We start from the raw sequence: 27,958 nt of genomic DNA on the forward strand, positions 1-27,958 counted from the left end.
AAATTTAAGGTTTGAAAATACGCACCTTAAAGCAGTTCACGGCACACTGTAGATGTACGAATTCAGAAACTAAATTGGAATTCAATTCTTATATTACGTCATAAACTAATCTTTACATTTTACTCTATAATTTAAAAGAATTTTCATAATTAATGACGAAATTAAAAAAATCATACAAAACACGAGAGTTTAATAATAAATAGCATCATAATTTAGGATAAATTTTCCAATTGCTTCCTCTTACAGTTACTTTCTCACCTTATTACGATGGGAAAGTTGATCCTAACTTAGATATCGGGTTTCTGGTTTAAACATAGTAAAAAATATAATATTAGATTAGTTTTTGGCAGTATCATTAAATTTGTCCATTAATCTTAAAAGAAATCAAAGCAATCAGTCAAATTTCTGCAATCTCGAAAGTAAAAACAACATTCTATTCGAAACAAGATTAAAGTCAAAAGACATTACAAAAAATTTTGCTCGGTAATTTTCTTTATCTACTACAGTAAAAAAGGGTATTTGTTTATTTTTTACAATCAACAAATTTACACTTCTAATTAGTAATGTAATTAAATAGTAAGCCCTTAGCAATGTCTGCGTACCGATATAACACATCTGATTGGAGCCTCTAAGATCGTGGCCCCTGACATTTTGACAATATTGCCATCCTGTAGTTTTACAACTGATGCATATTTGCATCAGTTAATAAGCACTGTTCACAACTAATAATTACTTTTAAAGGGATGCATCCTTGATAAGCTTTTCAGGTGAAATATCAGATATTTCGGAGCTTTAAAAAGCCTTTGTTTTAACAGAACGCTTTTAGATCAACTAATTTTATTAGAACCCACATTCAATCTGTCAATTTTTTTTTTTTTTCAAATAATAGCTAGATCATAAAACGAAAAATCATAAAAATTTTCTCCAAATTCGTCTTGTAGCTCCTCTAGTTGTAACTGAACACTTTGGGTCATTGATTTAATACAAGGAATATGAAAAAAATACCGTCAAAACAACCAACTCGAATTGTATCAAATGCATGACAGCATAAATCATATTTACATTTTTGACTTCAAGGATAACTATTTGAAAAAAGACAACAAGGATTATATAGTAAAAGTTTCTGAAATTTTGAAATGAAAAATTTGGTTTCAAGGATAACTATTTGAAAAGGGACAGTAAGACTATTTAGTAAAAGTTTCTAAAAATTTAAAAATAAAAAATTGATACCAGAGCCTAAAAAGACTGTCTTTCTAAATGAAAATTCCTTAATTCTAATATATTTAGAATATTACTGCAAGATTTTTCTTAAATCGTCAGTATTATTTCTCTTACTCCACAACATTTTCTGCTGAGTTTCTATGTCCAATTTCTCATCCTCTCCAAGCCTGTTGACGAATATGCAGATAGCCACCAGAATCTGAATTTATATCTTAAAGCTAACTTATTAGTTAAGGTTATATGATTTAAAAATACCTATATTCATTGGTAGAAATACTTTTAGTTATTATTTGTATGAAAATGTAGTAACGTGATCGTACTCAAAACAGAAGTATGAACGAAAATATTTTGTAAAATCTTTTGTATATTCAATAATTTACAGTCAGACTGACTTTTACAAGCAACAGCCAAATCAGAAATATGAAAAAAGTTTTTTTAATAAATTTAAACGATACAGATCATGTAGATTTTCACAAATACATCCTAAATATTAATAGAGTATATATTAGGAAATAAAGCATTTGTAAATAATGCATTTATAGAATTCAAAACAATATTATTGTGATCACTGAATGTCAACAGTCACTTTTAAAAAACGATTAACAATTGAGTCAAAGCTTTCTTTTCAGTCGCATTTTAACCTAATTATAACTCACGAAGCATGTTTTAGAAAAATTCAGAAATTCAATGGAATTTGAAATAGTAAAATTGTATTTAAATTTCAATGACTTTCTTTTTTAACCAAATGTAAAAATAATAAGATAAAGTGTTAACTTGGCAAGTTCCTTGACTTGACAGTTGATTTATTGATATTCCAGGAAATACCCCCTTTACTGTCATGGCGAGGTAAAACTTACATAAAGTTATCAGTAAAAATAGAATAATTTATGATTGCTGAAAGATTGCAATCTTAAATCAATAAATAACAAGTAAAACTTGAAGGAAACTTTCAGGATAAGAATATATATATATATATATATATATCAATGAGATATAAAATTTCTGAACAACATTTTCACATATAAAAACCTTCATAAAGACAAAAGGAAGCACTGAAAAAAATATGAAACGCTCTTACATTTAAAGTTAATCATTTCAAAATAATTAGGTATTTATAGTAAGATAAATATCATGCACTTTACAGGGATTTATGATTCAAAAAGTGTAGTTAACTAGGTAGAAGATTTTTTTAACTGAATTCTTAGTAATTTTAATCAACACTTGTAAATGCGCTATTCATTTGAAAGTTCACAATTTTAATAATATTTACTGCACATGTCTTGGGTATATTTAATATTCGAATTGGAATGAACTTATATATAGAACTTATAGCTTAGAGCGGAAATTTCATGGTCAAATGATTAATCCTTTCTAGGCCATTGGAATTATGCTTCACACTAAATTCATCAACTTGGTACGAAGTTATGTAAATTTGCATAAGCTCTGATAAATTTTTCGATTAGATAGAAACTTAAATGCTTCATTTCCTTATCTCATACAAAATGGTGTGTCTTGATTTGTTTCTTAATTATTAATTAACCAAATTAATTAATCAATCAAATTAAATTTATCTAATAGGCCAAATGAATCATTTTTCTTAAGCTAATCTCAGCCCTAAAAATATTTTAATATCCCATGACTAAGAAAAAAAGACCTTTTAAAGTGTTAAAATAATATTGTTTCATGATTATCACGACATATTTTTAATTGATCAAACAAGTTGAAATATACACTTGTCTTTGATTATTAACTACTTTTGGCTGACATTAGATAATTTAAAAATGTTTACAAGTATATATCTATTAGTGATAGTACAAATCTTCAAGGCCCCCCCCCCCCCAGTATTCGCGGTTTCAATTTATTTATTTATTTTTTCTTTTATTCTTTGTCTAAAGCTTAAGGTCATCTTATCCGAAAATGTTGTATTTATTTCTCTAATAAGAAAGTTTATTGTCAAAAAGAAAACTTTTATTATAAATTTATATCGAAATAAAGCCACTTTATCAAACATGTTTTAAATACCAAAGTGTTTTCTGACATTTATGATTAAAGAGTGTCTTTACAATTTCGGCATGCAACAACTTCTTATGAAGGCCACGATATATTCGATTAATTCCTCTGGAGATAGCTTCAAGTTATACATGATTTGAAAAGTCATCACCAATATAGTCACTGTTAAATCAAAATGTCGTATGTCAAAAATCACACCCAGCAATGATAAGAAATTTTAGTGCAAAAGCTGAACCCACTAGAATTTTATGTTATTGGTGGTGGTATTTTATGGTAAATAACTGAAACACGTCATATAACTATTTCAGAGCAGATTTTAGCCTATATAAGTGTTTTATATTAATAAAATGTTTTGGCAAATTTAATATAGGCAGTTTGATATAGCAATGATGATATAAAGCATTGAAAATTCTAGAATGAGTTTAATGAGAATTGTTTACCTCACTTTTACAATCCTATGTAGATTTGATTTCAAAGGCCGGCTTGAATCAAGTTCTAAAATTTGTATTTCATTCCAGAGCAGCCCAAATTAGAAATATTTTAGTTTTAACAGAAAAAAAAAAGACAAAAAATTCGCCCTTTTCGTCTTTGATATTATTCCCTTTAATGAAGATTGTATGTTGTATAAATGCTTAAATGTTAAATTTGAGATAATTTTCTATTTATGCAAGAAAATTTCAGAAAAGGACATTATTAAACAGTTTTGTATTGCAAAAACTCATCTGTCACTACTAATTAATATTTTTCCTAATTACTGAAATAAGATTGAGTATCCATAATAAGCATTAATCCATTCTGATTTCTTATGCTTGAAATATTTGTACCATTATTGCATCGCTTATTTTAAGCACAAAATATATGTCCAATGCTGGAGGGTTTCGTTATTATAAGTAATTTCTTTGTTTAAACACTTTAATACTTGAAAATAAGAAACGCAAATCACAAAAATTGTGTTTATATTGAATGTAATAATTGAAAATAATATATTCGAAAATACTAATATATTCGAAACTAATTAACATATTGCACTCACATATTCGAAAATAATTTAATCGAAATTCATTTCATAAAACATTTCATTTTCTTTCCCATTTTAAAACAAGATGAACGATTGAAAGCTTAGCCCGAATTCACGGCAATTAAACCTACACTTGGCCAGTGAATTTCTCTAATTTAAAATCGCTAGGAAAAACTGTTAAGTTTTTATAAAAAGAGAAGTTTTTCTTTTATACCGAAGCATCTGCGCTCTAATTTAGCTGCGTTCCTATTATCCAAACAACATCCCATGTTTTACTTATGAAACTCCATTTCTTCATTTTCAAAGAATATTTATTTAGTTTGTCCTACCTAGTAAGATAATCGATCAAAAACTGGTACCAAACTCGAGATCTAGATGGCGATTGTAGCTATAAGGTAACTGCAGCTACATTCAAATGCTTTGTTGACTAGCCACTATTGGTCACAAGTTTTTATTGTTGCTTTTGTTGTTGTTATTTGTTTGTCTAAGAACCAAGATTATCTGATTTTACCTGCTTTTAATAATGATAATTCGGTAAAATATGGTATCTAAACAATAATTAATTGGTAACACGTAATTACGATAGTCAATGCTGCACTGTAGACTAAAAACAGTTTGTGCAATTAGGAAACGACAACTATTTTATGGGTTTCCGATTTGTTATGAAGATTTGTGTCTAGATGCCTTTAATTCGTTATTTAAAAGCAAATGAATTACAATCCATAGAACAACAGGTACAAATAACGCAATTAAAAAAAATTTTTAAACTTTGTATAATAAAATATTATGGAGTTAAATCTTTATTGCATACTAGCAGCCTTTGGTGACCAGCTGATCCACTGAAATTAATGGCCGCTAAAATGTTTAATAAAATATTTTATGTAACTTAGTCTTAACAGCTACTTCAGCAAAATATTTTTTAGCTTCAAATTTTGATAGATATATAATTCATACTATTTTAGAAACAGTACGTTGATCTGTTCGTTCTACTATGCATTTCATTTATTTTCTGTCAGCTTAAATAAGATTCGTAAAAATGAATAAACTCTGCTATTTCTAATCTTTTAACAATGCAACCTAATTTCTAATCTAAAACAACATAACATGTGCTATTTTTCTTCATGTTAATAATATTTTAAATATAAATTTAAATCTTTTACAGATTCTTCTCAGAATTAAGTAAATATATCGCTAGCTTTCTTGAAATCTACTTTATCAAATAATGATTTGTATTAAGAACCGAATTTCACTATTTTGCACATTTCATTATTTTTTTTTAATAACGATAATGATTCGGATTGAAATACAAAAATGAAAAATTTCTTAAACTTTAATAATTTCTTTTATCAATAACTTTAATGTTCTAACAAAATTCTTATGTTTTTATATTATTATTAGTGATGCATTTAATATTTACTCAATTTTTTACATATTTTTGTAAAAAATACAAAAATTTTTTTAATAAAAACTGATTAAATATAAAGAAATATTTATACTACAAAGAAATTTTGATACCATTGAGAAGACAATTTTTTAAATTTTAAATATGATGTAAAAATAATTTTTGTACTGCAGTATTTTCGAAATTTATCGCGAGGAAACGCCAAAATATTGCTTAATTTTCAATTAAAAAATCACTCCCAGATGCACATTTCTACCTGCCAAAGTACATGTGACAAGCTGGTAGCTACAGATCAAACAGACACGACTATAGAGAGCCAAAGCACATACACAAACACACGCATTCATCTTTATTATTAGTAAAAAAGTAGGTCCAATTATACTGTAAGCAAACGTGCAGTTACTATTTTCTAATAGCTTTTGGCAGATGATCGCGGTCGTGCTTTTTTAAATGAATTCATATTAAATGATGTTTGGTTATGAGAATAATACATACTGTGTGTGTGTGTGTGTGTGTGTGTGTGTGTGTGTGTTTGTGTCTGTCTGTCTGTACAGGCAGTTATCAAAGTAATGAAAATGCCACAAACGAATACAAGGCTCTTTATTAATAAGGCATAAAGCCACCTTTGGCATATGATGCAGTTTGAATTCACAAAGTAATCAAATCACACAAGTGCTGAATAGTGTTTAGATAAATATTGTACCATTCTTCATGGAGATATTGTGAAATTTCTTGGACAAATGCCGGTGGAGGATATCGATTCCAGATTAAACACTCTAAAATAGAGACCATAACAGCTCGAATATATTGAGATTGGGATACTGTGCTGGCCAAAATAGATGTTTCACTTTATCCTCGTGTTTTCATCAAACCACGTTCGGACAAGTTCCGCTGCATGAATAGGAGCATTATCATCCTGAAAAATTCCATCTCCTGCAAGAAATAAAGTTTGCATCATAGGATGGACCTGGTCAGCTAACACTTTTCTACATTTCTCCCCAGTGATTCATTCTTTCATTACGATTGGGCCAGCAGAAAACAACGACACAGCTGCCCTTACCATGACAGATCCACTTCCATACCAAATTGATGGAAAGAGATAAGCACAATCATATGCTTGTGCACGTGTCTTGCAAACATATACCTGTCCTGTTTTGAGGAAAAGTGTGAAAAACGATTCGTCTGACCATTCATCTTTCACTTATCAATCAACCAAATTTTGTGATTATGGCACGACTGTAGACGACGTTTGGCATTAATACATGTGACAAGTGCCTTGGGAATTGCTACACTGCAATAAATGTTCTATTTATGAAGACGTCTCCTAACAGTAATTACTGACACTGAAGAATCCAGCGGTTCAATGAGCTCTGCGGCCGCTTTCGCTGTCGTTCTTTTCTTTTTAGACATAACAATCCGCATCAATACCGTCGGTTTCTTTTACTCAACTTCTCCTTCCACCCACTATTTTACTTTTCCTAGCTTGTTTTGCTGTGGTGCGTGTACGCTGTCATGACTTTAGACACTGTATTTCTGGAAATTCCTAAAGGCAGAGATGTTTTGATCACAGATGCTCCATCTAATCGGGCTCCTACAATCTGGCCTCTTTGAAAATCTGTGAAGTCTGACATTATACGCTTTTCACAAAAATAAAAACGTATACAACTTTACTAAATCTACCTCACACTACCATGATATATACTTTTTAGATTTAAAAAAAAAACTGTTGGCCAGGATTATATTTTAATGCTGCCGGCGTCCTGGCATAGGGGTAGCGCGTCTTCCCCGTGATCTGGGCGTCCCGGGTTCGAGTCCCGGTTTGGGCATGGTTGTTCTTCTGTTGTTCTATCTGTGAGATGTGTGAATGTGCTCTCCTGTAAAAAGGGGTTGTGCAAGCGAATGAGTAATGCGTGAGTGGCAAAGTCGTACTCTTGGCCCTAGTTGGCGCTGCTATAAAAAATAAGAGACGTTCCCCATCAGGCTTAAATCGCTGTCTTCGTAACAGTGGGCTTGTCAGTGGCAAGTGCCATAAGAAACAAACAAACAAACAATATTTTAATGCTAACGAAGAGGATTCTTAAATGTCACTTTTATACACAGGTGTTTCCATAATTTTGATAACCAGCTGCACTAGATATTATTATTCCTCAAAAAATTGAATCAGTCTCGAATAATATTTCAGAAAATAAAAATGAGAAAGAAAACATGGAATTCGCAAAATAAATTGTCGAATATATACAATCGCTGTCATAAATATGTGGTGACGATGATATTCATGACTACGTTTGATAGCTACAACAATTTGTGCAAATATATTCAATTTTAACAAATTTAATATTTTAACATCAAAGCAATTCTGGATTCCCTAGGAAATATAGTTGGATATTAAGGACTAATTAATATATCCGTTGTTGCAGGGGATTAAAATACTTTCAAGACTAATTTTTGTTAACGTAAAAACTACTTTTATGTAAAATATTATGTGCATGAAATCCTTTCATTGTCTGCAACGTTTTTTAATTAAAATGAAAATATAGAATGAATCAGACGAATTTTAAAAACCGCGTATATCTAATTACCTCCATAAGCTATTAATATTTGTTCTTCAAATTTTGCTCAAAGTACTGAAATATAAAAAACGGATTTAATTAACATTTTGAGTCAATTAATTAATTCCTCATTTATGAAAGCATGAAAAATCAAACAAATCAATAATTGTTCTTAATATAAATTGCTAATCGTCTGTTTTTAAACTTTTCGTTTAATGTTCACACAGAATTTTGTTATACCCGATTGTTTCTAAGAATTAAAATACTTATCTGTTTTTATTATAAAACTTACATTTTTTAATGTAATACTTCCATTTTTTTAATGTAAATTTACTCTTGTGTAAAATAAAAAATTCTTTTATTGTCTGAAATGTTTTTAACTAAAAATGAAAATACTATTAAATTAGACGACTTTTAAAAACCACCGAAAACTAAATTTCTCCATAAATTATTTATTTGCTGTATAAGTGCTTAAAATTTCGTCCACAAATACTGAAGAAAGGTTTGAATTAACATTTTAAGACAGTTAATTAAGTAGTGAAATTTTCACCACTAGAAATATAGCAAAATAAACTTAATCTGTAATAATATGATCAACAATCCTGATATAAATTGTTAATGGCCTGTTTTAAACTTTTAATATTCTTTCAAAATTCTGCTGTATTATGACAACAGTTCATCGTCTATATTCTTATTCTTCAACAGTAAACAATATTGCTACAAATTGTGTATTAAATTGATTTTAAAAAATTCATTAAAATAATAGCGAATTGTACAGAAATTTAAAACAACATTATGAAAAAATATTTTCAAATAAATTATAAATATCAAAAACTAAAGGTAGAATAGTTCAGTCTCACTATTGTTTAGCAACGGAACATTTATAAATTTATTTATTTCAAAATCGTCTGCATCTATTCAATTATTCTTTTATTTTGAAAATTTTGAAGAAAATATTAAAATGAAATTTACATCACTGAAAAGAAAATTTTGAATTTCAAGAGGGTATAAAAATATTTCTAACGAAATAGTTTTCTCCGAAATTACTGCGAAAAAAACGGCAACTTTTCGGTTAGTTTTGAATTGATTGAACATTGAATTTACTTTTGTTCTTTGAAAGATTGACAGTATTCTTTCTCTTGTCTTAAATAATAAATATGCAAAAATTATTTGATTTCGGCCTTGTTACGTAGGAAAAAATATGGAACGTACATTACACATTTACACATAGTCACGTAGACTTTCATTTACATTCAGATAATTAAACCGAAATTTCAATTAAGAATTAAAACAGTTTTTTTAATTCATGGAAAATCCTCGTCTGCTATAATTAATCTCATCATAGTATCTGAACGTAAAATTCAGGTGCAAAGAAATCTTTAGAGAGAAATCTTGAGATCCCTTTTTATAAAATCTTCAAATTAAAAAATATTCAAACACAAACAAAAAAAAATAACAGAAATATACTAATTCAATCGTCAGTTGCATAATTTTTCTTCATTAAAAATCCGAAAGTTGAAGAAGTGAAATCAAAACAAGTAAAAAAAGTTTATTATCGAATTTTGATAACTAGAAGTACTAACGTTGAATAATAAAACACTTATTGGGGGGGGGGGGAATAGGGAAACTTTTCTTTAATTATTGACAAAAATTTTAAACTAAAATCCTCACAAAACATATAAAAAAAATTGAGATTCAGATGAACTAATTTTCAAAGTAAATTTAACATTTTGTATTAAAGTTCAGAATTTAGAATTTTTTTCCAATTTTTTAAATATGTCTCATTTTATTTTATATTAAAATTTATTTATTAAAATTTTATTTTCAAAATTTCTTGCATTCTTCTAAAACATTTAGCTTCCAACTTCCAGTGTAAATTTTGAGAAGAATAAATTCCTAATATATTTCATGTATATTTCCTTGTAATATATATATATATATACAAATTTCTATTATACTTGTTGCACTCCTGAAAAACAGTTTTTTTTAATTAAAACAAAAGAATGTGAAAAAGTATTTTAAAAAAGATAAGTTTCCATCTTAAAATGATTCAGTCTACATAAGCTACTTTTTTTTTTTTAATATACAGCCAAATGTTAATAATTAAAAGAAAAATCCACGGCACTGAATGGGAAGCAAAAAGTGGAAAACATTACATATGCAAAAAGCGAATGTTTTTATGTAAAATTTTACGTCATTGAAAGAGACTGATTCGCTTAATATCATTTTAAGCCACTGAATTTATCAGATTTTATGTAAAGGATGAAATTCTATTTTCAGATAGAAGAAATTGTTAATCGCATTATAAATTCACTGCACTAAGAAACACTTTTTGTTCATAATAAAGATATTATGCTTTGGGCTGATTTAAACAACATTTTAATTAGATAAATAAAATAAGTAAGTTTAGAATTTTAAATTACAGAAGTAAAGGTTAGTTTCAAGGAAAAAAAATTGTAACGGCATCATGTGATTGAAATAACGGCACACGAATGATATTTATGGCTGTGAAACTATTAATAGTGTAATTAACAATTTTTTTATTTCACTAGAGGTATTTTTTTTTATTTTATCGATTATGAAGCAGGCAAGATTAAACATTGCAGTCATTGAATAATTTGATTCTGTGAATTTTTTTGTGCTTATGACTCTGTGAATGTTTTAAAGTTTAACAAAAACCTCCCTAAAGCTAAAAAAAAGTTTCTTGAAATTATGCCCTTCTGTTGACTTTCATATATGATTTTTACTTCAAAAATGTATTAAGGTTTCAAGTTTTGGGGAAAAAATAATTATGAAAGTCATTATTTCTCTCTATACCATCATGTTCACATGAAAAAAGTTTTTTAAAAAAAGAGATTAAATGAGAGAAATTTGGTGTAAGGTTAATAGATTTATCATAACACTTGAAAATTTGTATCAAATTTTGAGTCATTATTGTCAAAATGTTGGACGCCAGTTAATTTATCCATTCCTGTGTGCTCAAAAGCGATAACTCAGAAATAGAGCAAGCTAGATGCATGAAATTTGATATATAATTTTGACACAAAAACTTCAGTCCTGTGTCGAATTTTCGATTCAATCAATTAATATCCAAAAGGCGTGTTTTTACTACAACAAAGTAACTAAAAAATCATTTTTGAATATTTTAAATAAAAATATTCATCAGCATTTCAGACACGTATATAGTCACGACGGCAATCACAGCAAAAGAAAAAAAAAGGGGGGGGCAATAAAGAAAGGAACAAGTAACCATTACTTTGCAACTGCAGTTTGCGAAATTGGAACTTTCCATTCGAAAGAGAATCGAACTAAATATCATAGAAAAAAGCATGAGGATGTATGCAATTGACAGGATTGTATCAAGTTTAATACATCGTCGTTTTTTCAATATTAATTAAAATGTTAATTTAAAATTATCTAAAATTTGGAATCTAAAGAAATGTTAGTAAATTTTTGTATTTGAATTCATGGATTATGAAATTATGAATATAAATTACCTCTTTCCACTCATTTATCATATAACCAGCATCTTTTAAGCAAGAACTATTTTTAATAAAATAATGGGTTTCCTTCAAGTAAAATATTATAGAAAGACAAAAGCTATCACTCACAAATCATTTTCGGTTTTTATCCGACAGATATATCGTAATTTTTTCTTTTCTTTACATCTATCAACCATATGGTAGCTCTAGTACGACAAAGAATCAAATGTTAAATAAAATTATGCTCTTTCTGACATTTATGTCATTTTCTAAAAATATAATTGAATTTTATAAATTGTTTAACAGTTATATCAAACAATATCTAGAAATTTCAAAATTTTAGTGAAAAATGCCATATTAGAGAAATAGTGCCCTCTTGCGGAGATACTGAGTTGCAAAACTCGTTCCCGTGTATCGCTTTCGTTTGTGTGACAAGATAGGAGCGGGTTACTATGATCTTCAACGCTCACTTCATTGACTTCAGAGTAATCACGTGACGTAGTCTAGTCTTATTTTTCTCCTAAACTAAGCACTGTGGTACTTGATGTTATTTATATTGAAATGTCAGCTATCATTGTAAACCATATGGCATCTTCCGATGGTCTTGCAGAAGTTCAATTACAACCTGGAATAAACGAGGTAGTAGAATTGGAAGATATCCCTGTGGAACTACCAGTTGGAAGTGTAGACCCCAGTGTTGAAAATGTTGATGCACATCCTATCATATCTCTACAATCATTACGTGAACCTGATAGTGATGACTTAATTTTACATGCCCAGGAAGAAATTGTTGTTGACGTTGATGATTCAGATGTGTATTCTGCTTATAGTAGTATGTCTGTGCCTTCGCAAGAAGAGCTTTTAGAAACGGATCCTGGCACATCCAAACGCAGCAAAAAGAAGAAATTAGCAAAAGCCAAAATAGAAAATGAACTCACGTATGAAATAGAACGAAGCTCACGGAGATGGGAACAGAAGCAAGTACAGATAAAAACTTTAGAAGGTGAATTTTCTGTAACTATGTGGGCGTCCGAAACAGATGAAGGTACGTGCTAAAAATTTTTATTTGAAAAAAAAAATGCTTTCTCTTTATTACCCTTTTAGTACCTTATACGGTTACAGAAAATTGTTGTTTTGTTATAGTGTGTTTTTTTTTATCTAATTAGTATGTAACTGAATGTCTTGCAACAGTTTATCAGACCACATGAGGTAAACGTGTTACCGTTTGTTGACAAATAATGTTTTTACGGGCGCCGCCATCTTCTATCTTTTAAAAATGGCTACTATTTCAAAATGGCGGCGATCCGCCATTGTAAATTGGTTGATGATTGATGTTGGGCATGTTTATTTGCCCTGATTATATGTGAAGCAATTAAATACAACTTAAATAACGAGAAATTCTTGCTCATGTAACATTCTTTTCCTTTTTGATTGTTAATTTTTAAATATCTGATATTTATTTCACATGCGTATCATTTTAACATTAACTGTTAGGAAGGAGCATGTTCAAGAACATAGGGATAAATGGAATGCGTTGTATTTTCAGATTGATCCTTATCCTCGCTTGAGAATTCCCCGATTTTATTTTTTTTTTAACACAGCACATCAGTGTTTAATTTTTATTAACAAATTTATTTATTATTAATTCCTTAATTATTAATTAACACATTTAAACTACAATTAGGGTTTGAATGGTCTATTTACTTATAGTAAGTATATGTAAAAAAACCAGTGGTCACTTATAGAAAATAAAAAGCAGTCATTTATTTGAAGAAGAAAAAATAAATGAATGTCAGTCACTGTCAAAGCTTAAAGTAGATACTGATAAATTATAAATATTACTTAAAGATTGACCTTAATTCCTGTACGTTTCAGCGTCACTTCAAACATTTTGATTTGAAATTAATTTTTTTTTTTGTTATGAAGTTATATTTTTATAGATTAGCTTGTCAAATCGAAATTTGGATTTTCGACTCAATAAATATTACACACTTAAGAAATGCTTAAAAACGAAAGTACTTATGATATATAACATAATCGTAAAGAAATCTCGTAGGATGTTATGTTTTTTTTTTTTTTTTTTTTGCTTTTAAATTTTAGTTTAAAGGCCTCGGCTTGTATTTGTAAAGCCTGAAAACTTATTATTCAAGATGCAAATTTGATATTGACTGAAAATAGATGCTGAACTTTCTGCAATGTTTACATTCATATATTTTTATAAAAAAAAAACTAAATGAGAATTTTTATAAGTATTTTAAATGTTATCTTAATATTTGTATATTGCATTTTGTTGCTTGCCTTGATAAATGTTAGCTTATGAGGTATTTAAGTTATCCTCAGGACATTAATTTGTTGCTGGATATATTATTTTCTAAAAATGATTCTAAGTTATTTATCATTACAAAATAGACTTTTCTCTTTTATTAACATTTGTGGTAGGTTGAAAAATATTATTTAAGGATTGATACTAAGTAATATTCTTTTGGAAACTTGTTGTTGAAGTGTTTTTCTTAATCCTTTGGTTAGATAATTGCTATTAATGTTTTCAGATTATCTTTTAGAGTAACTGCTCAGTATTTCGGTATTTTTGAGTTGATATTACTTTAAAAAAATTATTATTGCCATCTGAAATTCCATTACTACATGTCAAAGTAGGAGAAATCTATTTGTCTCTAATCTGATTGTCTCTAGATAGATATCAAAACAAATCAAGACTGGTTATTTAATTGTAGTTTTAAATATAAAAGATTTTTTAACCAATTAAGTTATAATTCCCCAATTATGTATTGACAAATTAATGAATTAGTTGCTGGCTATAAATTCGGCCTTTCCATGAATGCTTCAATTATTTAATTAATTTCTGTTTTATGTTTTTCTTGTAATATATTTTATATATAAGTAGTATTTTTGACCAAAAAAACAAAGTGGCAATTTCTGTCGGATGCTTTGATATAATAGGATAAAAAACAAACTGTTGGTCCTGAATCAAATTTGATGCAGATATGCATTCAGTTCTCAAGCTATCTATTTCTATTCCATCATTTTTCTCAATAATTAAATTTTGAAATTATTATTTAAAAATTAAATGGTCACGTTTTCTTTTCTTTTCTTTTTTTTAGTAACTTCAAAATAATTGTGTAAAAATTGTTTATATATTATCTAAAAAATAAACTTATGTTGCTTAAGCCTTGTATGATGATCAATCTAATTTTTATGGTTTTTAAAACCTTTTGATCTAGACTAAGGGTCATGAAGATCATTGTACTTACACTTTCCTGTCATGTATTAGAACGTAGAAAATTAATGTATTTATTTTTTTAGAATTGACTCTTATTGCTATTGAATATTTTTGTTTTATATTTATTCATTTAAATAGCTGCCAGTTGGAGACTGGTTAGTTCATCCGTTTTAATCTTGTTATACAACTGAACTGATGAAATTTTTTTGAAATAGCTGTTATTGTATTTTATACTTATAATTTGGAATTGAAACTATTTAAGAAAGTAACTTCAAATAAATTTTCGAGACTAGATGAGGTGTTACTTTTTAAAGGTTACTTTTTAACATTTAAGCTTTTTAAACAGATGACTATTTCTATGACTATTTTAACCCCTTCCCCCAAAAAAGTTTTTGAAAGGCTTTAAATTGATTTGTGATGAACTTAAAGAAGATTGAAAGAGGAAGTCAAATATAATTAGTATCAGAATTAATAAGGAAAATCGGATCCAATCAAAATAATTGTGAGAAAGTATCTTCAGGTGTATCAGCTCAATTAGCAAAGTTTGCTGGTTGTTAAATTAAAACTTAATTTTTACAGAATATTTGCCTCATGAAAACAGTTTGAAATAATATTTTTCAGTTAAAATTAGCATTGGAAATAAATATTTATCCTAACATAAAATATGTAATAATTCACAGAACTTTAGCTTAATGAGAAGTCTGTTTATAAGGTTATTATGTTCAATTTGGAAAACATTCATTTTAGTAGTATTTATTTATTTGCAGTAAAATTAAGCATGTATTACATTTTATTTATGGCATTGTAATTCAGTACCTTGAAAGAAAAATTGCCTTATAATTTAAAACATAGTTAAAATTTTATTTAAAAAATTAATGCTATTGCCAAGGAAACTTTCTGTATTTTAAAATGCTTAAAGTTTTTTATAAATTCAGTAGCTATTTTTATGAAATTGCAAGATAATCAATATTTTGCTTAATCTTAATTGAAATTTTCAAAAGAAGACTTCTAAAATATGAATGTTGAGATTGAGAAACATTCTATTCCAACTTCCCTAGCATTCCTCTAAGTGCTTCTCCCACCCTTCTGCTATCAAAAATAAGTAAACTTTGAACCCAGAAACGGTGCATAAACTAATAATGTAGCCTCTTCCCCCCCCCCCCCCCCCGTATTTAAATTGTATTTAAAAAAAAAAAACATTTTTATTGATAATTTGTTTTGTAAATTATTAACAGACATATGCTTTTTTTATTATTTTATATTTATTTGTGATATAACATTTATATTCACTGCTGTTAGCATATCTTGGAAAATCCTTCCAAAATTTTAATTAGTTAGCTTAAGTAAATGTTACTATTCACATAATGAGTGTAATTTTAACTTTTTAAGCAGAATTTTGTTTTTAGTTGCAGAAACTCATCTTCTCAATTCTACTATCTCTAATGCTATGCATCTTTTCATCTTGTTTCTAATTTTTAAATATTCATATTGTGTTCTAGGTCAATTTTTTGATAAAATTGCTTACACTACTCGAAACAGGATCGGGAAAGGTATTAAAATGTAATATGAATAGGGGTATAAACTTTTTAGCCATTTTAAAAGTATTTTCTTATGAATCTATCTTCAAAAATTACAATTAAGCAAAATATTTTTTATTACATGCCATTACTTTTTAATATCTAAGAGTATTATAATCATGGGCTGTGTGAATCATTGTTTCATTTTAAACTCTTTATATTTAGATAGTTCTTAAGAATACCACTTTAATCAGTACTTTTATATTATCATTTTGCCTGATAGTATTCATAGAATGTGTTGTTCGGATATGGTTAATAACAAGTGCCAAAAAAACGCATGTGTATTTTGGACATCCCTACCACCAACTGAAAATGATTTAGCTTGGAGCTTACAATAGTATGTACAAGTTCATATACCAAATTTCATTTATTTTAGTCATTGTGTTTGTGAGTTGTTACATTTGTACACATGTGAAAATACTGACCGACAGTCAACCCTTTGATAGATTTTGTTCAAAATTTGCTATTTAAAAAAATATACATTTTAGATACTAAACTTGTGTATAAAGATTTATCTATCTAGTTTCTTTATATTTTATAATTATCATGTTCACTTATACTTGGACAGTCGGAATGACAGATTTCCTCTGAATGTATTTCATTCAAAATTTGATAGAAATCTACAAATTTGATATAAAGACCACATACCAAATATCATCCTTCTTGGTGTTTTTAAGTTGTGTTTACCAAAAGACATGATTCAAAAAATGTTTTTCGAAACGTGGATATGTGTCAAAATCTTGAAACATGCTTTTATTAATGTGTTGTTTCGAACGTGAATTAAAATCGTCAATATGTTAGGTACCGATAGAAATACTTGAGGCATAGAATTTTTATCACAGTTAATGTTTTCATTTTTGCTTAATGTTTAGAAGGAGGGTGAGATCTGATATTCATTGTAGATTAATTTCTTTATAGTATGTGTTTTTATGATATTACTTGTACCTTTAAAAAAAAGTAAAACTTAACATCTTAAACCTTATCTGGGAATCGGACACAGTCACTCTGTACCGAAATCTGCTGGCTTTTAAATTTACATACATATTTTAAACAGCAATATAACGCTTCATCATGAAGAAAATTATCTAATACAGATCGAAATATCTAGGAATAAATACTAGGATAGGAATAATAGTTAGTATTAGTAACATTTCAAAAAGAAATTTTCCAATTTTTTTATAATTTAAAATTTTCCCCTTAATTTTTGATTAAAGATATGGATGCTAAAACAAGGCCATAAAAGCGTGAGGTTCTGATTGAAATATTCTAAGCAGATAAGTATATAAATTGGTAATTAAGAGATCTAAAATTATTTAAATATTTCGTTATCATCAGCAGTCAATGACTGTAAATTCCACAACTCTAGCACATGGGGAAGTGATTAAAAATTTGGTTACAAAATTTCATTGTTGAAACATGCCAAGCTATATAAAAGCATGTAAAAATGCAAAAACTTAGGGAAACTTTTCCATGTTGTAAGCAAAAAGATTGAAACCATGAGTTTCCAAAAAAAAAGTATGAGATATAGTCTTAATCCATTAAGGAGAGGGTTGCAGTTTTCCGGTGGTGGGGAGCATTCCATTATATATGCGGATTACATCTCGTAATAAAAGTATTGCTAGGGAATATTTTGGGGTTGAGTGAGTATAATCAAAGGGACATTAGATTCTTTTTTAAAGCAGAGGAAAAAATAATTCCAAAAGTAATCAAAAGAGCTCATTTTCCCATCACTGAGTCATTGTTTCAAATGAGGTAAACAGGCAGGCATTTTTAGTATGAAAGTATTCAGGTCACAGTAACATGACACTATGCATTTATTTTAAAGTAAATGATGTCCAATATGATAATCATCACAAAGTATTATGCGAGTGCAGCATATCACTACATATATTACAACTGGTTGTAGCATGTCAGCATTGATGCTACTGACAGTCTCTCAAATGGTTATCTTTCAGATCCACCAAATTGGTTGGAGAGCCCTGTTACGCACAAGACTTAAGTATCCTCACAACTTGAAATCTCATGGTCATGAGAGCTGTTTAAACTTACTGCCTTCAATTATCACTAAGTTTTTAGTATGAAAGTATTCAATATAAATGTCTTGACTGTACATACAAAATTAAACGGATGCCATCCTGTATAAATGAAAGCGATGGCAGATAACATGTCTTTCCTACAGTGCAGGCACAATGTGCTCACTCAAAAGTGCGACAATCTGTTTTATATTGACTGTACATGTTTTCCAGCTGGTTGCAAGGCAACCTTTTCAAAAAAAAAAAAAAAAATAGAAAGGTGTAGAATGAGAGATGTGGTGGACCATCAGCAGTCACATAAGAAGAATGTAGTAACTTGGTCGAGTGCTCAAGAAGGATTTGGCATCACCCAGATATGACTTTTTTGCGTATTGATGTCGCCATGCAGTGAAAATAGCAACTATGGTGAGCCATGTTCCATTTATGCCAGCAGCCGTGTAGCAAAGCTTAATCATTTATCTGTTTCAACACTGTAATAATAAACGGTTAAGTACCTGCCTTTTGTGCGGATATATAGATCCCAAATTCCCTGCGGAATCCCCTTTATTCTCTTAGCTTTGCAGCACTGCTGCTCCTGTTCATATATTGTCAGACAATTCTGCCGTGGCACATTTTACAACATAAAAGTCCGTGCATTTGGATGATCTGCTACTTCATGGACTATCTTCTAAACTCTCCACTTCTTCTAAATGTCTTACTGAATTCAGTATCTAATTTAATGAAATGGGGCATGTGTGTACCTTTAACCCTTTCTCTGCTCAAAACTTTCGCAGTGCAATAATTGTGGATTCCCCATTCTTGTTGAAAAGTTGAACTACCAGCTCTCAATTTGGTAAGGATAACATACTGCCTGACAAAGTTTTATGTTAATGGTTAACTTTTGAATTCAAATAGAATCAGTTAATCTCAGTCTGAAAATATTCAGATGAAATTAAAGAGTACTAGACTAAAAAATGGTTCACTATAAAGAAGCAAATTCATTTTTTTCTTGACGAGATCCAAATTGCTAAATTTTGTTTAATGTTTCTTTGCATTAAAGTGCCTCTCCAAATATTTATATAATCTTTAATAGTTTGATGTAAGTAATATTTTTCTCTATTTAGATGAACCTACCACTCCTGAACCGGATCCTGATTATACAGAATACATGACTGGAAAGAAAATCCCGGCTAGTGGTTTACCAGGAGTAGACCTTAGTGACCCAAAGCAACTAGCTGAATTTGCCAAGTTAGTTTTACATATTTATTTATTCTATTATTCAGATAGAATTAATTTGCAGGCTTATATTAACTTGCCTTCTTTCTATTAAGAATGAAGCCTCGGAAACTAGCTGATGATTTGTCCAGAACAATAGCCTGTCCTCATAAGGTCTGTATATGTTCCCTTTTTTTTTTATGTGAAATTTTTAACCTTATTTATGAATTTATCATGTGTGTATTTATTTTGTAGGGATGTCTAAAAATGTTTCGGGATAACTCTGCTATGAGGAAGCATCTTCATACCCATGGTCCCCGTGTTCATGTATGCGCAGAATGTGGAAAAGCTTTTGTTGAAAGTTCAAAGTTAAAAAGGCACCAGTTAGTTCATACTGGTGAAAAACCATTTCAAGTAAGTTGGTAAATCATTTTAGAATTGTTTTCTATGGAATTTTGAGATTGCTTGATGAAGCTATTTGATATTAAAATTCTAAAAAGAAACTTTTAAAAGTGTGTTTTGCTATACAAAAAAGGCATCTTTCTTTCTTTCCCCTTAAATTAGTTTAATCTTGCTAATAAACTACTGCTGTTGTTTGCCTAATTGTATGTTTCTCCTTAGTGCACTTTTGAAGGTTGTGGCAAACGTTTTTCTTTGGATTTTAATCTTCGCACTCATGTTAGAATACATACTGGTGATCGACCGTATGTTTGTCCCTTTGATGGATGTAACAAAAAGTTTGCACAGTCAACCAACCTTAAATCTCACATTCTTACACATGCCAAAGCAAAGTAAGTTTTTGTATAAATACTTATTGGTGTTAATTGTTGTATTGTGCATTGAATCCTACATTTAAATACATATTTGTGGAAATGTGGGTTATTTTATCTGTTTTTGGAGTATAGGTAATGCCTAGCGATTGTGTAATAGCAAGTTACCCTTCATTAACATGTTATGAACCTTGCCTAGTTGTACATCTATGTAATTACCCATATTTTACCAGTTTTTAATTATATATTTATAGTATTCATTTAGTGACTTTATTTGAAACTAAGATTTGGCTTTTGAATATAAAACCTCTTTACTGGCCAAAAGATTTTTAATTGAAATGAGCGTTTTTATACTAATTTGGCATAGGTAGATTAAGTTATTTAATGTACCAGAGATAGCACATTCTGATATGTAGCATTTTAATTATTGCATATTTTTTACTTCCTACATTCCTATTTTGTCTTAAATTGGAAAACTCTTGTATGCCATAAATGTGTTGATACTATTTGGCTTAGAGCTGACTTATGTTTCCTGATGCTGTTCTACAAAGTTAATGGTGTCTGGCATGAATATTTCACATTATTCTCCTCATATTAAAGATAATGGGGTTTTTTTTTAGACTGATTAATATTTGATTTTTTTTAATATATTTGTATTTCCTTTGATAATGTAATTTTCTTTTTTAGATGCCGAAAGTAAAGTTGTATAAAATGTTTCATCATCAAAAGTTCAGCTTTAAAGCTACTATGCCAGTAGGATCCTTTTCAGGTGTTTTTTGTAAAAAACATGGATTTACTGCAAAAGGAACTATCAGCAACCTTCGATTTTTATAATTTGAATTTTCTTCTCTACTTCTTTGTAAGGTACATTATTCGTAACTGTGAAGAATCTTTTCATTTAAATTATTTATGTGCATGAATAACATAGATATATTTGAGATGTGTATAAAATCAGTGCAATATTTCATAAAGAAAGAAGGTACAGTTTCTTCATTACCAAAGCAAAAGGATCCTTTTAGGCAAAGTGAATTGAAGCATCCTTTCATCAGCTTCCATCTTCAGGTCCAGAGGTTATGGGTTAAATCTCTACTGGATGCAATTAACTTTACTTTCTAAGGTGAGCTAATCATGATGTTTTCCATGTCATAAATTATTTTGATGAATTAAATAGTTTATATGTTTAATTGCTTTAAGAAAAAATTACTAATTGCTTTAAGAAAAGAGTAATTAATTAAAAAGACTTACATGCTAATGACAATTTTATTGTTCTTCTGTATGTTACAGATGTAAAATAAGAATAAATGTTGTTGAAATTCATCTGAAGAAGTGCATTCTTCTTAACACTTACAAAAGATTAATATTCCTTGAAAAAGACAATTGGCAAATGTTTTTGACATTAAATTACTTGAATTTAAATAATTTAATGCCACCATAGATGTAAAAGATTAGATAAAATTGACATGTAAACTCAGCTCTCCAATGTTTAATGACTTTATTGTTATTTACATCCATATAGCTCCCTAAAATTATATTTTTGTTAGTTAAGATTTATTTTATATCGGAGTTGTATTTTATCTTTTAATTTGTCAAAGTTCTAACAGTTACATACCCATCTGAATTATTTTTATGATATGCATTTACTTTCATGTCATGCTCATCACATAACAATTGGAGCAATGTTATATAAAACTTAATAAACTAAATTTAAGACTGTATTTATTAACCTCGCACTACACTAATTTTTGGAAGAACATGTTCGATTCCAAATCCTAGTGAGCAGTGGTACTTGCTTATGTGGAACTAGTGGGAATTTTGTATTAACAAGAAGTGCTTACTATATTCATTTTACTCTCAGATTTTCTTCAACTATCGATGTAAACATGTTTATCATCATTATTTTTAAGAATATGTCCTCCATTCAACTATAAGACTTTTAATTAAGATAATTCAGATGGTTAGGAAATGAACTCAAATTGGAATTTTGAAGAATACATGTAATTCAGTGATTGCGTATTTATATAAATCGTTATAATTTATTATTCATATAAATCAGGATATATATATTAATAGATAATGTATATATTATGAATATAAATTAGAGATAAAATTTAAGTAAGAATTGTTTGAATAAATATTTTATGATTGGGATGTACATAATTTAAATCTAACTTTATTAATTCTTAGTACTTTAATTTTTAAAACTTTGTTACTTTCCTGTTAGAAGTATAGTGACTTGTTAGAATTCAGCATGTATCATTTTTATGGATTGATAATGAAAATTATAAAAAATTAATATTTTGCTCTAGAGTTAAAATTTAAAAATCATAGAATTTTTTAGTTCAAGTCTGCTGTTTTGCTTTAAATTATAGTAGGTTTTCTATGGTATTTGATTTTATATTGATTATTCTTGAAAATTTCTCTAAATGAATAGTAAGTACTGTTAAAGGGAGTTTTTTACTGCTAACTTAATTTGAAACTGGTAAACTGAAACTATAAAACTGGTATCTTTTACATTTAAGTTGTCAATTTTAAGTACTTTGCATATATTATTTGTATGTCGTGAATAGTAAGCTTTAGCATTTACTCTTTTTTTTTTTTTTTTTTTTTTTTTTTCTTTCAGATTTGAATTTGTGATCCTTGCCTCAGGAAGTACTGAAAAGCTGAAAAATGTGATTTTTATACCCATTTTGTATATGAACTCTTCACTTGACTTTAGAAAAGTGGCCAATTTTAAAGAACATTACGTAGTTTTAAAGAGAATTCTAGAGAAATGTTTATGGAGCAGCATGCCAACTTCAAAAAGTAAATATGATCTAATGTGGTTATTGGTGCAAACATTTGTTTACAATGTTAGAGTGGAAATACCTTGTGAAAATGAAACTGTAAAAATTGTCATTGTTTTATATTCATAACTTTGTATAAAATGTTCATAATTTGTTCTTTTTTGTTGAAAGCTTTTAAAAGTGATATTTTTCTTACTGTTATTTGACTGTTAGATCTCCCACCTTAAATATGAAATGATGTAAATATATTTTTTGTCTAGAATTCTCATTCCTATCGCAAATACATTCACATGTGTGACATAAGATGCAAGCTTTGTTAAGCATCTGGTACAAAAAAATTTTTATTTGATTTTAAACTTGACAATTTTAATCAAGCCACTAACACTGCTTAAATTATACATTAAAAATTGAAAACTGATACACGATAATGTAATTTAATGTTTCCAACATTAGAAGTCACAGTATTTCATTTGAAATTGTAAAATATTTAATTGTGGCTATTACATTTTTGTATCTAGTTGGGTTCCATTTTTATGATTAATTGAAAATCGTACGTACATTTTTTGGTTTTTAATACATCAATATAAAAAAAAGCACGAATTTCAACATTGCATTTTTTGAATATTGGAAATTTTCTCATTTTTCTGAAAACCAAAATGTTGGTTGAATTGTATTCTAAATTTTGGAAGTTGTGGTAATGATTTAACCCTGCTGTTTTGGTCGAGTCTATATGACCCGAAATAAAATTTATGCATTGATAAAAAAAATATAGTACAGGTATATTTTCATGAAACTTGTTGACATCTTTGGTAAATAATATAAATATGTACTCCCAGAGGGATTTATGTTTATTTGTATTTCGAAGGAATATTTTTCAATGTATACCTAATGTATCGTTCGGGTCAATATGACCCAATGAAAAAATAATCATTTATTTTTACTCATATATGCTCATTTTTGTTTGGAATAATTCAAAAGAAAAGAATAATAATAGTTTCTTTAATTTATCCGTTTTCGAAAACTGTTTCATTGACATGTGTTTGATTACATGACAAACGATAGCATGCAAGGTCAAAATTTGCAAGTTGTCAAACTATTTGCTCTTATTGCAACGTTTCTTTTTTTTTTTTTTTTTTTTTTTTTCCTGCTGTATTTCACTTTCTGATATACTGTAAAAGAATTGTGAATGTGAGAGAAAAAATACTGAATCGCATAAATTTGAGTCACATTGATTTAGCTAAACTAATAATTGAATTTCTGGCAACGATTTTGATACATACTGCAAAAAAAGGTTTGTTTTCTGAATCGGGTCATATTGACTCGAACGCTACATACATGTAGTAAATACGAACACAACAGCAGGGTTAAATAAAATGTGGCTTGTATTAGGAAAGTAAAGATTGTTTCAGAAATCTTTATATTATTGGATGTAATTTATATATAAAAAGTTTTAATTTTTGCATAACGATTGATATTGAATAATTCATACTTTTTTAGATTACCAAGTTTACATATCTAAATTCAAAACGCCATATTAGTACTAGGAAATTATCTGGGTTGTCATGTTTGCATTGAATGAAAATGTAAGAAAATATGAATTTACTTAATTATAAAGACATTATTTTTCACACATGTTCGTTAAATGTAATCGCATTTATCTAAAAATTGAAAACCTTCAAAGCTATTCATTATATTTAATGAATTCCCAATTGAAATAAATCAGGAAACATGGAAGTTTATTTTTTGTTTAAACTTATATATATGTATCAATCGTATATGATGTTCATATTATATTCATTGAATGAATCACTTATTTGTTAAAATTAAAGCAATCTTTCTAAAGTGATTGTTTTGTTGTTGTTTTTTATTGTTAGAGGTATCACATTTTAAATTGGCAATTACATATTGGAAGGATATAATAAATTGAATAAACTTAGTGAAACATTAAATAAAAAATAATTATAATTTCGTTTTGAATTTAAAGTGCTTTAATAATTTCACAAATACTTGATTTAAAAAGTATAAAGTTTTTTAAGTTTGTATTTTGATAAACTTGCGACATTGTTTCTGCAAGAAATAGATGATTGGATGAAGTGAGAAACAAACTGTTTTGTTTAAAATTATATAACATTTTCATATTATATATTGCACTAATTAAGAAGCATTTTGTCTACAGTTTATTAATGGCTAATTTAATAAATTATAAAATATTCTCTCTTAAAAAAATTTAATATAAGCAAAATTCTGATATTCAAAAACGTTATTTACTTTATAAAATAGTAAGGTATTTAAATTTTATAGTCAACTAATTTTTAAAATATTAACTGCCATGTTCGGTAAAAAGTATTGTTATTGTTTATTATGCTTTTATGCAAAATATTTAATCTTCATTCCATGCTTAGTCTATTATACTTCTCTTCTGAAAGTAAAAGTAATTCAATAGCAAGTTGATAATCAGATTTAAGTATTTAATAAATTAAAAGCAAGTGCAATTGCTAATGTGGAAGAAAAGTTTTATGTTCTCTATCATCACTTTCAAGCATTTTTCAACAAACGCCTATCATAGCTAAAAATACATTGTTATTGCCTACATACATATCGGATTTTCAGTGGCATCGGATAACGATTGATACTGTGACCTGAGGTAAGATGTAAACCAGTTAGTAAAAATCTCCTCAAGTCATTAGAAGACGATGTTGCATACCTTTCTCCTCAGTACTGCTATCCCACTTTTCATCTATTGAAAAGCAGATATGTTTGAATTACGAGCAGCTTGAGCTTTGAAACTATTCTTGTTTTTCCAAATATTTTATGACTTTAAGGTGCCCGACTGACTAGGTTATAAAGGTGCTTTCCTTTTTTTTTTTAATGATCTAAAAATAAAGCTCAAACTTTGTAGACTCTAAAACGGTCTTTGTTTTTAATATATGTAAGATCGACTGTTTCGTTTAAACAAGTAAAAATAAAGCCAGATATAGTGATATTTTTCAATCGGGAAATGGAGGATTTATTCTATCTTTAACGTAAAGTTCTCCAAAAATACTTGAAATGTTTATATTTGTTTTTAATTATTTAGATTAACTAAAGTCCTAATACCTTTTTAAATGCATTTTCTGAAGAATGAGGTTTCACTGTGATGGACTCCTGGGAAACATATCTCAAGCAATACAATAAAATTTCATGAAACTTGCCACACATATGTCAAAGAATAAACTTATGATTTTAAGGTGCTTTCATTTTATCATGTTTTACAGAAATTTTTTGGGGGAAAAAATCATTAACAACTTCGAATGTTCATAAAATATTAAAAATTTTTATCTTGTGGCCTATTAAATGATATATATTGTGAGAAGTATATTTATAAAATAAATATTTTCCTTATTTTTTAATTTATGCTATTTTTATTGACACTGGAAATTGTGCTGAAATTTAATTGATTAATCGGGAAGGGGGGGTTCTTTCAAAATGGTTATATATACCTTTCTTCCAATAGTGACTTTTTAAGGCTATTTCATTTATCTGATTTTTTCTTTTTTTGCTGAAAAATTCGTTTTTGAACCAGTGGGATATCTTAAAAGTTCATGGAAATCCATATTGCATTATTCACCAGTGAGCTTTTAGCTTTCTACATATTGTTTACATCAATTGTTGCCACTTTTACGTGTGTGAAACTCTTATAGTTAATATTTTCAAACATATGTTCTCATGTTTGGAGTCGTATTGAGAGGATCAACCAGACCCATGAAGAAAGTCGAGTAACATTGAACAGTTTTGTTAATAGTCCCAGTGGTACTAGCTATAGCATATGCTTTAAAGCGAGAGCTTTATAATTTGTGGCCTGCAGTCTATATGGATAGCTGATATTTACTTGATTTTAAAATATTTCTACTGGCTTAATTATTAAGGAAAGCATAACTCATTTTTTAAAAATATACAAAATAAAATTTAATTATACAATTTTTGATGTAAGAGTTTATCACAGCAAACAGATATTTCTTCAAATACGAACAGCAAAAGTCATTTTGCATCACAAAGAATAGGCTTTCCTATAAAAAGATAAGAATTCCTTATTATTCTATCAACATGCACATATTAAAATCAATATATAAGGTGATGCATATAAAGTTCGACTTTTTAAAAAAATCACTGGTCAGAATACCCTGAATATATGCGCCGAAAGTATGGCAGAAAGAAAAGATCAAACTTTGAAGTAGATGGTGCTGTGCATGTCAGTGACACTGATAATTTCATGTGACAATTGCATTTGTTATAAGTTAAACTATTGTTCGATTCCAAGTCATTCGACAGTTGTGGCACACTTCCATCAAGACAAAGTTGTGTCATATAGGATAGAAAAAACGAAATTTGTTTTTAATTGTCGCGAGACTCGTTCAAAAAACGATCATTGTGCTGTCCACCATTTTTCTGTCAAGCAAAGAAATAACTTTAGTTCCACAACAAATCGGAATGCATGTGTGCTGTTGTGAATTTGTTGCTTAATGCATTTCTTAATCTCAGCTAAGTTTGAAATCGGGCAACTGAACACAAAATACATTAAATAATCTTAGTGATTTCTGGATGCGGAATTAAGATCGGGTGATCGTGATGGCCAGTTTGTTGGATAATGATAGTTGAATGCCCATCCACCTCAAGGACAAATATTTGTCAAGTGTCACAGACC

The 27,958-nt window shown here is 28.4% G+C and overlaps 2 protein-coding genes across 4 annotated transcripts in view; one reads left to right on the plus strand and one right to left on the minus strand.

Annotated features, from left to right (window-relative positions):
* The first annotated feature begins 12,120 nt into the window (after positions 1–12,120).
* LOC129958321 (transcriptional repressor protein YY1-like) lies at positions 12,121–25,055 on the plus strand. Its single transcript, XM_056070719.1, has 7 exons — positions 12,121–12,727; positions 19,634–19,757; positions 19,841–19,898; positions 19,980–20,138; positions 20,346–20,515; positions 21,182–21,611; positions 23,115–25,055. Exons 1-6 carry the CDS (start codon positions 12,244–12,246, stop codon positions 21,192–21,194), a joined length of 1,008 nt encoding a protein of 335 aa, XP_055926694.1. The 5' UTR covers positions 12,121–12,243; the 3' UTR covers positions 21,195–21,611; positions 23,115–25,055.
* A 2,187-nt stretch (positions 25,056–27,242) lies between these two features.
* Positions 27,243–27,958, minus strand: part of LOC129959133 (microtubule-associated protein 9-like) — a 36,675-nt gene continuing 35,959 nt past the window's right edge. For all 3 annotated transcript variants that reach the window (XM_056071957.1, XM_056071956.1, XM_056071958.1), the window contains exon 9: positions 27,243–27,323. In XM_056071957.1, the coding sequence (XP_055927932.1) occupies positions 27,322–27,323 (2 nt within the window). In that variant the 3' untranslated portion in view covers positions 27,243–27,321. The remainder of the gene's footprint in view (positions 27,324–27,958) is intronic.

The sequence above is a fragment of the Argiope bruennichi genome, chromosome X1 (genome assembly GCF_947563725.1).
Source record: "Argiope bruennichi chromosome X1, qqArgBrue1.1, whole genome shotgun sequence".
In the NCBI taxonomy this organism is placed as follows: Eukaryota; Metazoa; Arthropoda; class Arachnida; order Araneae; family Araneidae; genus Argiope; species Argiope bruennichi.

Excerpts from the sequence above, each read along its gene's own strand:
- LOC129958321 (XM_056070719.1), top strand. The coding sequence starts at position 12,244 with ATGTCAGCTATCATTGTAAACCATATGGCATCTTCCGATGGTCTTGCA. Across the intron at positions 19,758-19,840 it reads CAACTAGCTGAATTTGCCAA|AATGAAGCCTCGGAAACTAG; the intron begins GTTAGTTTTACA and ends CTTTCTATTAAG. Across the intron at positions 20,139-20,345 it reads CTGGTGAAAAACCATTTCAA|TGCACTTTTGAAGGTTGTGG; the intron begins GTAAGTTGGTAA and ends GTTTCTCCTTAG.